This window comes from Heteronotia binoei, chromosome 21 (assembly GCF_032191835.1).
Source record: "Heteronotia binoei isolate CCM8104 ecotype False Entrance Well chromosome 21, APGP_CSIRO_Hbin_v1, whole genome shotgun sequence".
NCBI lineage: Eukaryota > Metazoa > Chordata > Lepidosauria > Squamata > Gekkonidae > Heteronotia > Heteronotia binoei.
The window spans coordinates 165,236,383-165,248,419 of record NC_083243.1 but is presented as its reverse complement, the minus strand read 5'-3'; the positions used below and the strand labels follow the sequence as shown (position 1 = coordinate 165,248,419).

General features: G+C 46.6%; 1 protein-coding gene across 1 annotated transcript in view; it reads right to left on the bottom strand.

Annotated features, from left to right (window-relative positions):
• Nucleotides 1-12,037, bottom strand: part of LOC132589675 (NACHT, LRR and PYD domains-containing protein 3-like) — a 91,136-nt gene that overhangs the window by 48,904 nt on the left and 30,195 nt on the right. Inside the window, exons 7-10 of the mRNA XM_060262408.1 lie at nucleotides 8,594-8,764; nucleotides 8,262-8,432; nucleotides 1,980-2,150; nucleotides 555-725 (exon numbers count right to left, since the gene is read on the bottom strand). Coding sequence (XP_060118391.1) covers nucleotides 555-725; nucleotides 1,980-2,150; nucleotides 8,262-8,432; nucleotides 8,594-8,764 — 684 coding nt within the window. The remainder of the gene's footprint in view (nucleotides 1-554; nucleotides 726-1,979; nucleotides 2,151-8,261; nucleotides 8,433-8,593; nucleotides 8,765-12,037) is intronic.

The window sequence follows — 12,037 nt, the reverse complement described above, 5'->3', positions numbered from 1 at the left end:
CCCTTATATTTGTGGTAGTTAACTATCTGAGAACTGAAAATATTGCAGAAGGTATTGCATGCCAAGAGTTGCTAAGTATCAATTAAGGCGGAAAGCCTCTGGTTACTTATTGAATTCTGGAGGAGTGAGTACAATTTAAAAACTGTTGCGCCCTCCTGAGATTCCTTGAAGGTCTCCAGCCTATCATCATATCTAACAACAGAGTGCCTGGCCCCCATCCCTGTACCAATCACAAAAGCAGCCCAACAGGGCCACCCACAAAGAATGCAAGGACCTCTAGCTTCTCAGAAGATTCCCCAGGTATGTAAAAATGACTTTGTAAATAAACCAAAAGAAAACAAAACCTCCAAAGCTTCCTGATAGACTGAATATGTTCCAGGAGTACAGAATGCTGAACAAAATTGAAGATCAGCTCAAAGAGAAAAAGGAGGAAAGGGAAAAATAGACAATCCAGCCTTTTATAGAATCCAGTCCCCCTCCCTCCCGAATTATTTCCCATGATTTCTCACAGGCCACAGCTTGTATGAACATAATATTATGCTCAGAACACCTACCTCAAATTCACCAGCTTGCAGCTTGGATGTTTTAGCCCTTCACACAGTATTCTTACTCCTGAGTCTCCAAGCATATTACTTGACACATCTAACTCTGTAAGGGTCTGGCTTGTAGTGAAAACAGAAGACAGATCTTCACAGCATCCAGCTGTCAGGCAGCACCTGAACAACCTATATAAAGCAGAACAATATGTATAAAATAAATACAAGTGCTTAATTAATCCATTTTTTTTCAGTTCTAGCATCAATATCTCCAAAAAGAAATTTCTGTGTTCAGTTTGTGACCCACATTGCTGGCAAATAAGTTCTGATTCACTGAAATCAGGCTGGGAGTGCAATTTATGAGAACCATTGCCAGACAGGGAAGGGGTGGCTGTTCAGGTAACCACTGCCATCTGTGTAAGTACTGCAGCTGAACAACAAAGGATTTGTGCTTGATGTGCCATGTATAAGAATTCTAGTGGTTGGGAATTGTAATACTGTGGACATCTTTTTACCCCTCCATGAGGAAGGCTGATTGAAATGTGCTGACCAGCTAGCAAGTGACTTCGGAGGTAGTTTTGCAGCATTCATCATGAGATTTTAAAATTATCATATTTAATATATGGAAGAAGACACTGCACCAGCACTTTATTAATGGAATGAATTTATTTGGACTTGCATGAGACATTTTGTATTAACATGCAGGAATGTGTGTATCATTGCACTGAATTTGGAATGAATTTTTGTGATTTATGACATTATTTATTAATATGATTATGATGGGGTTGGACTAGATGACCACGGGTATCCCTTCCAACTCCATGATTTTATGATTATAATTTGAAAATTAATTCGTATTGTTAGTTAATTAATCACAGTCTGTTTTTGTATTTCATTGCTACTTCTGTGGCCCTCTCCATATTTCAGGGCTGCAGGAGGGTCATTTAAATAGTATATGTTTGCTGACAATGCTCTGAACGAGTAAAGCTGGTATTTTAAATATTAGATTGTCAAATATATTTTAGGAACTTTGCAGTTTTTTAAAACTAATCTAAGTGACAGCAAAGTTTAAGCAGTTATACTTCGGCAATAGCTGTAGGATTTCCCCCGCCCTGATGTTTTGCTCTACCTAAATTCTATTATTTGGGAAAATACTGTGTCCCACTTTAGATTAAGAGCCTGCAAAACTCTGCTTTTAGGTTCATAGGATACCCCAAAAGAGGACAGAACTCTTGTGATAAAGATAGTGTTCATTAAGGTTTAACACTATGTCATAAGCTTGAATTCCATGCTAGGATTTTCTGTATTCTTTGCCTTTCCATTACCTTCTCATAAACCAATCTGCTCCTTGGAATTTTTATTAGTCATAGAATTGCATCATAATTTCTATTCCTTGCCCCATACTATGAATGTAGCATGACAAACAAACCAGCAGTTACTTACTTTATTTTCTGTATTTTGCAGTGTGGATTTTTTAGGCCATCACATAACAATCTTACTCCTGAATCTTCCAGTTCATTTTCCCCTAAATGTAGCTCTTTCAGTGTCTGGTTTGTGCTGAGGGCAGAAGAGAGAGCCTCACAACCAGAAGATGTAAAACGACATCCGTCCAACCTGCAAGCAGAAAACGTTACTGCTGTAAATGCTATGATCTTCTTTGGAAATCTCCTGAATGGTGTAGTGGTGGCAAGAATAGCTCTCTCCTGGCCAAATCCTATCAGTTCCAGTTCTATTTTAAAGTAATTTCTGTTGATTTCTCTGTGGGCAAGAGGATCCCTGTATGTGTGTGTAAAGTGCCATCACGGTGCAGCCATCTTATGATGATCCAGTAGGGTTTTCAAGGCAAGAGATGTTCTGAGGTGGCTTGCCATTGCCTGCCTCTGCACAGTGACTCTGGGATTCCTTGGAGGTCTCCCAGAGAAACACTAACCTGGGCCAACCCTGCTTAGCTTCCAAGATCTGATGACATCAGGCCATCCAGTGATCCAGCAACAATGTCGTTTATAAGAGTAATCTAATTTCTTTTTTTCCACAGAAACATTTGCAACAATTACATTTTTCATGGTCTAAATATCGCATGCCTTGCTTGCTGGGCCACTACATAAAATATGTCTTTTTCTAAGCAAATCAGGCCCAAGTACCTCACTTGTGACTCACTCAAGCAAGCAGATTCCTGGGTGCCATGCATTGATTGCTTCAAGAACACAACCTTTCCAGGCATCTGTTTTGCCCTGCCTGCTCACAGAAATACATCACAGCTTCCATTACTTTTTGTCACATCTGCCAAAAATGTGATGGCAAAGCAGTGGACAGACGTTGAGACCACGGCATTTATCAGCCTATTGTTTAACAAAGAAATCTAGGAAAGGCCTGATGACTGCAATAAGGCTGTATTCAATTGATTTTTCAAAGGAGATGGTCATAAGGGGGAGATGGTAACCACCCAGCAATGCCAAGAGACAGAGTTGCCAGCCTCCAGGTGAGGCCTGGACATCTGCTTTTACAACTGATCTCCAGGTGGCAGATATCAACTCCCCTGAAGAAAATGGCTGCTTTGAAGGGTGGACTTTTTAGTATTGTACCATGCTGAGGCCCTTCTCCTCCCCAAACCCTGTCCTCTCCTGGATCCATCCCCAAAGTCTACAGGTATTTTCCAACACAAACCTGGCAAACCTACCAAGAGATGATCAAATTGTTGAAACAATATTCTAGGAGATCATCACTCATAACAAAATGTATATGTGTACAACCCTGCTGTAATAAAAATGTAACCCCTGGCTATACTGAAGCGCCCTCTGCCGCCATGGCTAACCCAAGCGGGACGACGGGCCACCTGGCAGAGTTTGACCCCGCCAACCCCGATAGGTGGGAGACCTACACGGAGCAGGTCGACTGCTACCTTCGAGCGAACCTGATTACTGACGGTAGCTGTAAGAGAGATGTGCTCCTGAGCATCTGCGGGGAGGCCACCTTCGAGATCGCAAAGGGTCTCTCGGCCCCCGCAAAGATCACAGAGAAAACATACGAGGAGATAGTCAGGCTCCTGACCGGGCACTTCTTGCCTCAGCCATCCCTCATCGCCCGCCGATTTCTCTTCCACAAGAGGGACCAAGGGGTGGGAGAGAGATGCCGCCGTCTACCTGGCCGCCCTCCACCAAATTGCTGGAAACTGCAGCTTCGACAAGCTGGATGAAACCCTGAGGGATCGATTCGTCTGGGGCCTCTGGGATGAAAGACTACAGCAAAAGCTCTTTGCAAAAGAGGAGCTCACCCTCCAAAATGCCTTCAATGAAGCCACCACGTTCGAGAGAGCAACCAAAGCTTACAACAACCGCGAGCAGAAGCCGTCTACCAGGAGGAAATGGCACCAGGCAACCCAGAGGAGGAGGAAGCAAACCAGCTCCGTTGCCAACCAGGAATGGGCCCAAGAGCGCCCACGAGGCCACAAGCGACTGAGAGACCAGCCAACACCAAGTGCGCCAGCTGTGGGGATCCACATGAGAGACGGGACTAGCCCTATCGCAACGTGGACTGTGTCATGGGTACTGGGGACCCTGCAGAGGAAGCTGAGCCTGCAGAAGAAACTGTGCCCCTGCCACCTGCACCAGTGCCCCTGCCTCCTGCTGGAGAAGATCCAAGCCCCCCTGCCTCGCCCTCTCAGGTGGCTCGTGTGCGTGACCGCCTTCGTCAGGACCTCAGGGATCGGAGGAGGGCGGCACGCTCACGAGCAAGACGCTCCCTGAGCCCTAAGTTTTGAAAGGATTCTGGCCCTTCTAGGAGTGAGGATGCTTGAGTCTTAGCAGGATCCTGGCTGCCTCTCTGAGCCAGCAATTAGCCCAAATGGGCAACAGATAGCAGAGGGCTATATAGCTGTGGGCTTTGGGAGGAGGCTTTGTGGAAGCAATTAGTCACTTACCTGACGTCCTAGCATCCACTTTGGCTTTGGCTTTGGCTTCTGGACCCCCTGACTTTGGCTTTGACTTCTGGACCCCCTGACTTTGGCTTCTGAACCTCTGACCTGCGATACCTGGACTGCGATTCGGTTTTGGCGCCTTGGACCCTCTTTGCTCACTAACTACAGACCTTGGACTGCCCCTGGACTTTGCCTGAATCGGCCCCAGCCCGTGACAGACTGCAGGAACTGTGGGAGAGTGGGCCACATAGCGCAGGCTTGCCGGGCCAAGGCTACCCGCAGACGCCAGTCCACCAACCACGACTTGACCAATGCATACTCGACCGCATCAACGAGCCTGCAGGTAATGAACTTGCCCCTCACCACCCCTGATAAAGTTAGGGTGTCGGTCCTAATCGAGGGTGCTCCATACCTAATGGAGCTGGACTCGGATTCCTCCATCTCCATAATTTCGGAGGAGTCTCTTAGAAAACTTTGCCCCTGGGGCTAACCCAGGCTGCACCCGGCTGATTTCATACTGCGGGACTTCCAAAAAAACCCCATACAGGTTTTGGGTTGGGCTGTAAGGGTAGAGTTTAAGAGCTTCAAGGGCAAGCTGGAAATACTTGTGGTCAAACGACAGCTCACCACTTTACTGGGGTTGGCCTGGTTTCGACCGCTGGGTATTCAAATAGTGGGGGTTCAGCAGATACGAACGCAGAATTTTGAGCATGTGTGCTGGGAATTCCCGGAAATGTTTGATGGGTCCCTGGAGTGCTACAAGGGGCCTCCCATCACCTTACTCCTTGATCCCCACGTGAGACCGATAAGGCTGAAGGCCAGGCGAGTTCTGTTCGCTCTTAAACCAAAAATAGAAGCGGAGCTGGACTGCCTCACGGCCCAGGGGGTGCTAGAACCGGTGTCCTATGCTGCTTGGGAAACGCCCATAGTCACCCCAGTGAAGCCGAATGGAGATGTGTGCATATGCGCTGACTACAAGTGCACCATAAATAAGGCACTTCAAGACAATCCATACCCTGTTCCGGTAGTTAGCCATGTACTGGCAGCCTTAGCAGGCTCTAAGGTTTTTGGGAAACTGGACTTGGCCCAGGCGTACCAGCAACTCCCAGTGAACGCCGAGACAGCAGAAGCCCAAATGAATGTGACTCACAGGGGAGCTTTTCGGGTGCGGCAGTTGCAATTTGGGGTTAGTGTGGCTCCGGGGATTTTTCAGAGCATAATGGATTCTCTTCTCAAAGGGATCCCCAGAGTCCAACCGTTTTTTGATGATGTTTTGATCGCCGCCCCGGACACTGAGGAGTTCAGCAGCCGTCTGCACGAGGTACTCTGCCGTTTCCAGGTGGCGGGACTTAACGTAAAGCGGGAGAAGTGTTCCCTCGGGGTGTCGAGGGTAGAGTCCTTGGGGTTTGCAGTAGATGCCACGGGAATCCACCCGACGGCTGACAAGACCAGGGCCATTGTCCACGCCCTGGCCCCCACGTGCAAGGCGGAGCTACAAAGTTTCTTGGGGTTATTAAATTTTTATCATTCATTTTTACCCCACAAAGTGGCCATCACAGAACCCCTCCATAGGCTCCTTGATAAAAACGCCCCGTGGGTCTGGGATAAGAAGCAGGCCGCTGCTTTTCAGGCAGTCAAGGACCTCCTAGTTTCCAATGATGTGCTCCACCATTTTGACGAATCCCTCCCAGTGATTCTTGCTTGCAATGCCTCCCCATACGGGGTGGGCACCGTTCTGGGGCACCAACTCCCGGACAGGAGGGAGGTTCCCGTGGCCTATTATTCGAGGACCCTGACCCCCGCGGAGCGCAACTATGCCCAGATAGACAAGGAGGCCTTGGCAATTGTGGCGGGTGTGCATAAATTCAACGACTACTTGTACGGTAGGCGTTTCACGATTGCCACGGACCACAAGCCGCTCCTGGGTCTCCTTGCTCCAGACCGCCAGACACTGCAAATTCTGTCACAACGCGTCCTGCAGTAGAACCAGTTCCTCAATACATATACATATGCCCTGGTCCACCGCCCAGGCAAAGCTATGGGACACGCTGACGCCCTCAGCCCCGCCCCTGCCCACCATGTGATGCTTATAGAGACTCTACTAGAGAGGCCCCTCCACGCCACGGAGGTAGCAAGGGCCACGGGTAGAGACCACATCCTCGCACGTGGTCTAGACTGGGTGGGAAGGGGGTGGCCAGCAGGCAAAGTGGACGCAGAATTCAGGGCATTCACATCATGCAGAGAAGAACTGTCCACGCACAAGGGGTGCCTTCTCTGTGGGAGCAGGGTGGTGATTCCCCCCTCATTGCGGAAGCAAGTGCTGGAAGCCCTACATGAAACACATCCGGGGATAGTGCGGATGAAGGCCCTGGCACGTAGCTATGTGTGGTGGCTGGGGATGAACGAGGAGATAGAAGGGTGGGTTTGAAGGTGCCAACCCTGCCAAGAGTCCCGGCCTGATCCGCACAGTGCCCCTGTCCACCGCTGGGAGTCCAATAGGAGGCCGTTGTCCCGGTTACACCTAGACTTTGCGAGGCCATACCAGGGCCAAATATTCTTTATTCTAGTTGATGCATACACCAAGTGGTTAGAAGTGATTCCCGTAGCTTCAACCTCCACCGCAGTGGCGGTCAGAGCCTTGCGAAGGGTCTTTTGCACCCATGGGATTCCCGATACCCTCGTCACGGACAATGGGACCGCTTTCACCTCCTGGGAAATTCCGGGAGTTCTTGAATAGATACCTCATACAGCACATTAGGTCCGCCCCCTTCCATCCAGCCACCAACCAAGCAGAGCGCATGGTGCACACCATTAAAGAGGCCCCGGGTCGCATTGTACAGGGAGATTGGGACCACCACCTGGTCGCATTCCTATTTGATAACAGAATCACCCCCAACCCCGTCACCGGGTTAAGCCCTGCCGAGTTACTAATGGGGAGGAAGTTGATCACAAGGCTAGACAGGTTGCATCCCGACTGGGCTGCGGACCTCCACAGCTCTCCCGAAACCAGGGAAGCCGCTAGGGGGTTCTTTCCAGGGGATCCGGTATATGCCAAGAACTTCGCAAGCGGCCCGGAGTGGTTAGCTGCCCATGTGCTGTGGGTCACCGGGTCCCACTCCTATGAGGTCTCATTGGAGGGGGGCCAGATCCTAAGGAGGCATATTGACCAGCTGCGCCACCGCACCTTGCCGGAAGAACCGACAGTGATCGGGGGAGGGGGGGAGAACTGACAGCAACACCCCCAGAAGCCACCCAGCCTATGCTGGCCGCACCGACTATGCGGGCGGAAGAGCACCACAGCAGTGGGAGCAACTCCCCCAGAGAGGAGCTTCCGGAACAGCAACAAGCGACAGACAGCCCTCTGCTGGCGTCACTCCACCACGAGGAACCAGCCACGACGGCCACTCCAACTCCCCAAATAACTCCGAGGAGGTCGACCCGGGAACGCAGGGCGCCAGCTTACTCGAAAGACTTTGTGTCTTGAACTAGGGGCGGAGGAGTGTTGTGTCTTGCATTTCAATCCTGAAAGTACAACACAGTGAACGCTACGAAGGTGACCAGTGGAAGTCCGCTGGTCCCCGGATGTAGCTCCGCAAATATGCTCCGCCAATCAAGATCTGTGGCGGGAAGTTTAACTGGCCAGGATTGAACCTGGCCAGACTGAGGGTTGTTCTGGGGTATGTATATAAGTGGGGCTTGCCCCGCATGTTTTTGCCTTGTGATGTACTCGTTAATAAAGCATGTTGCCTTCAACATGTCTCGTCACTCAGTACATTACAGTTGCAATAACAAGCAAACTAGCTATTACTTACTTTATCTTCTGTATTTTGCAGCGTGGATCCCTCAAGCCCTCACATAGCAGTCTCAGTCCAGAATCTTCCAATTTATTGCCATCTAAACCTAGGTCTTTCAGTGTCTGATTTGTACTGAGGACAGAAGAAAGATCCCCAGAACCAGAAGATGTGATGTTACAGTTAGTCAACCTGCAAGAGAAAAACATGAGGACTGTGCAATGAGGAGGGCACTGGGGTTGGGGGAAAATGGAACAGCAAATTGTTCGGCATCAGCAAACTATTTTGAGAGATGTATGGGTTTCTCATTTTAGCAAGTTACTGAGTAAAGAAGTCAAGATACAGATGGTTACCTTATTTTCTTCAGTTTGCAATTTGGATGTCTTAGTCCTGCACACAGGAGCCTAATTCCCGAGTCTCCTATTGTGTTATGTTCCAGGAACAATTCTGTCAAACTTTGATTGGTGCTTAAAGTAGAGGCGAGATTCCCACAACAAGCAGATGTAAGCTCAAAGAAATTCAGTCTGCAAATGATAGGGAATAATAGATATAATCTATTCTATCACTACAGTGTAATTGCTCCAACCATCTGTGTGAGGAAGTCACTGATGATAATAACCAGTAGTACTCATGAAGAAGTTTTTAGATTTACTATTTGTGCACATGTATGTTTTTAAATTCATTATGACTAACCTTCAACCCAATTATAGAGAAAGACAGACTAGAAAGGTTCTGAGAGGGGCCTTTGCTTAATGGTTGAACGTCTGCTTTGCATGCAGTAGATCCCAAGTTCAGTCTCTCACATCTCCAGTTAAAAGGATCAGATGCTGATAGACTTTGAATGCACTGATGGTATGAGCAAAAGTTTTCATTCTCTGCCTTTGTCTTTTCATAAAGAGACTATCAGTCTTCAATTAAACTGATGTTTTGAGATTTTAAAATGCTGATATTAGGGATAAGAGTTGGGAACCTGTGATACTTGCGGGTAGAGAATTCGTTTCTTTGTCTTTACCCCCATCACCACTGTTTCTTGGGGACCATCATGATTTTTGCTCCCTCATCAGCAACAACTCAGAGAGGCTCTACCCAGCTCCAAACTGTTCCAGATGTACATGACTGAAAAATGAGAGGCAGTTTTGCTCCTTTTGATTATTTATGTATTTATTTTATTTGGCTTATATTCCACCCTCCCTGCAAAGAAGGCTCAGGGTGGGTTATGTCTGGTGTCAGATACTACTCTCCGGTTGAAGAGGCTTTTCTTTCCGCTACAGTTGTACAATTTAAATCTTCAATGCAAGCCAAGTAAAGTCTTTTCTGTGGCTGCTACACTATCTAGAGCATATGATAAAATTTGTAGAAGGCAACAAAGAAACAGATAATTTATCTCAAATTGATTAGGGAAACATATGCTGTCTCAGATGCAATGTAAAGTAATATGGCAGAACATACAGCACATGACAAGACTTTACAGAAAATTATCAGTCTCATTATATCTGGTTGGCCTAATCATCACATACTAGCACCATATAATCACTTCAAGGAAGAACTATCCATTATGAAGGGAAGAGAAAAGACTTGTGGTTCTTAAAGGTATGGCAAAAAGACATATTAGAAAGATCGGAAAAGGCCATTTAGGTATTGAAAAGTGCAAAAGGAGAGTCAGGGATATTTTGTCGTAGCTGCAAATTAACTGTGACATAGAAATCTGAGTGCAAGAACATATTGTTGCAGAAATATAGGTCCCTTTAGTCAAAACAATAATACTGGTGATAAAGGAGCCTAGGGCAGCATGGGCAAAAGTTAGAATAGATCTGTTTGCATATCCCAGGAAGCAGTATGTCATAATTCTGGACTATTTTTCTTATTATCCAGAGACTGTTTTATTTACAGATACCACAGACTCCCAGGTAATTACAAAAATCAGGTCTGTGTTTGCCAGATATGGTATCCTTGAGAATGTTTGCACAGGTAATAGCCCTTATTTTGCATATCATCAGTTTAGGAATTTGGCCAAAATGTATGAGTTTCTACACAGAACCTCAAATCCCAGACATCCACAGGTTTTGTTGAAAATAGAGTACAATTATGAAGAAACCACTCAGTAAGGCACAGGAGACTGGTACTGTTTAACAAAGCACCTGGTTTTGTTGAATTATAGGTTTGTTACACCAGTTGGGAATAGTGACCACAATGCTAGTAAATTTAGCATTCAGTCAATGGAAAGTTACTCCTAAAGTCCAAAACTGTGGCAAATCCTTAAAGAGATGGGAGTACCAGCCCACCTCACATGTCTCCTGAGAAACCTGTATAAAGGGTCAAGAAGCAACTGTCAGAATGGGATGTGGAACAACTGATTGGTTTAGAATAGGAGAAGGAGTTCGACAAGGATGTATATTGTCACCCTGCTTATTTAATTTATATGCAGAGTACATCATGCAGGATGCTGGCCTGGATGAAGCACAAGCTAGAATTAAGATGGCTGGGAAAAACATCAACAACCTCAGATATGCAGATGACACCACTCTAATGGCAGAAAGTGAGGAGAACCTAAAGAACCTCTTGTTGCGGGTGAAAGAGGAGAGCACAAAAGTAGTCTTGAAACTCAACATCAAAAAAACTAAGATCGTGGCATCCCTCCCCATCAAACCTTGGCAAATAAAAAGGGAAGACATGGAAGTAGTGACAGACTTCACATTTCTGGGTTCCAAGATCTCTGCAGATGGTGACTGTAGCCATGAAATTAAAAGGCGTTTGCTCTTTGGGAGGACAGTTATGGCAAACCTAGCCAGTATAATGAAAAGTAGAGACATCACCCTGCCAACAAAAGTCTGTATAGTCAAAGCGATGGTATTCCCAGTAGTAATGTATGGCTGTGAGAGCTGGACCATAAGGAAGACCGAGCACAGAAGAATACATGCTTTCAAGCTGTGGTGCTGGAGAAGAATCTTGAGAGTCCTTTGGACTGCAAGAAGATCAAATCAGTTAGTCCTAAGGGAAATCAACCCTGTCTGTTCCCTCGAAGGTCAGATGCTGAAGCTCAAATACTTTGGCCACCAAATGAGAAGGGAGCACTCACTGGAGAAGACCCTGATGCTGGAAAAGACAGAAGGCAAAAGAAGAAGGAGACGGCAAAAGATGAGATGGTTGGACAGCGTCACTGATATAACTAACACGAATTTGAGCAGAGCAGACTTTGGAGGATGGCGGAAGGCAGGAGGGCCTGGCATGACTTGTCTGTGAGGTCACAAAGAGTTGTACTTGATTGTGCGACTGAACAACAACAAGCAGCAATGGGAAAGGTGATAGAAGCAGTTTTTCAGAGAGGTGTCTATATGCTTAAAATCTAATTAAATAAGGCAGGTTTCTAAATTCCCTGTTAAGCATGAGATCAGCAGAGGGATCAATATCAGCTGAAGTACAAAGCAAGATATATTTTTAGGATATAAAGCAAGCCTCTTTACAAGGTTGAGATATGTGATGCCACACATCAGAGAATTATGTCACTTCTAATGGCAGCGCACTACTGTTTGTAACTCATGTTTGTAACAAACAATGTAATTGTTCCAGAGTCAGGTAATTATTTATAGGGGCAAGGGCACAAATAATGGAGATCAGACCATAAAGGGACAGTTTAAAATAGCACAGGAATCTCAAAACTAATTTCCCAGAGTCTCATTTAAAAAGGGTTGGAATAGATGACATTTAGTCCCTTCCAACTCTATGATTCTATGATATATGCAACCTATCACTAATTCAGCTGCTGTACCAGAAGACTGGAGATCAGCAAATGGTATACC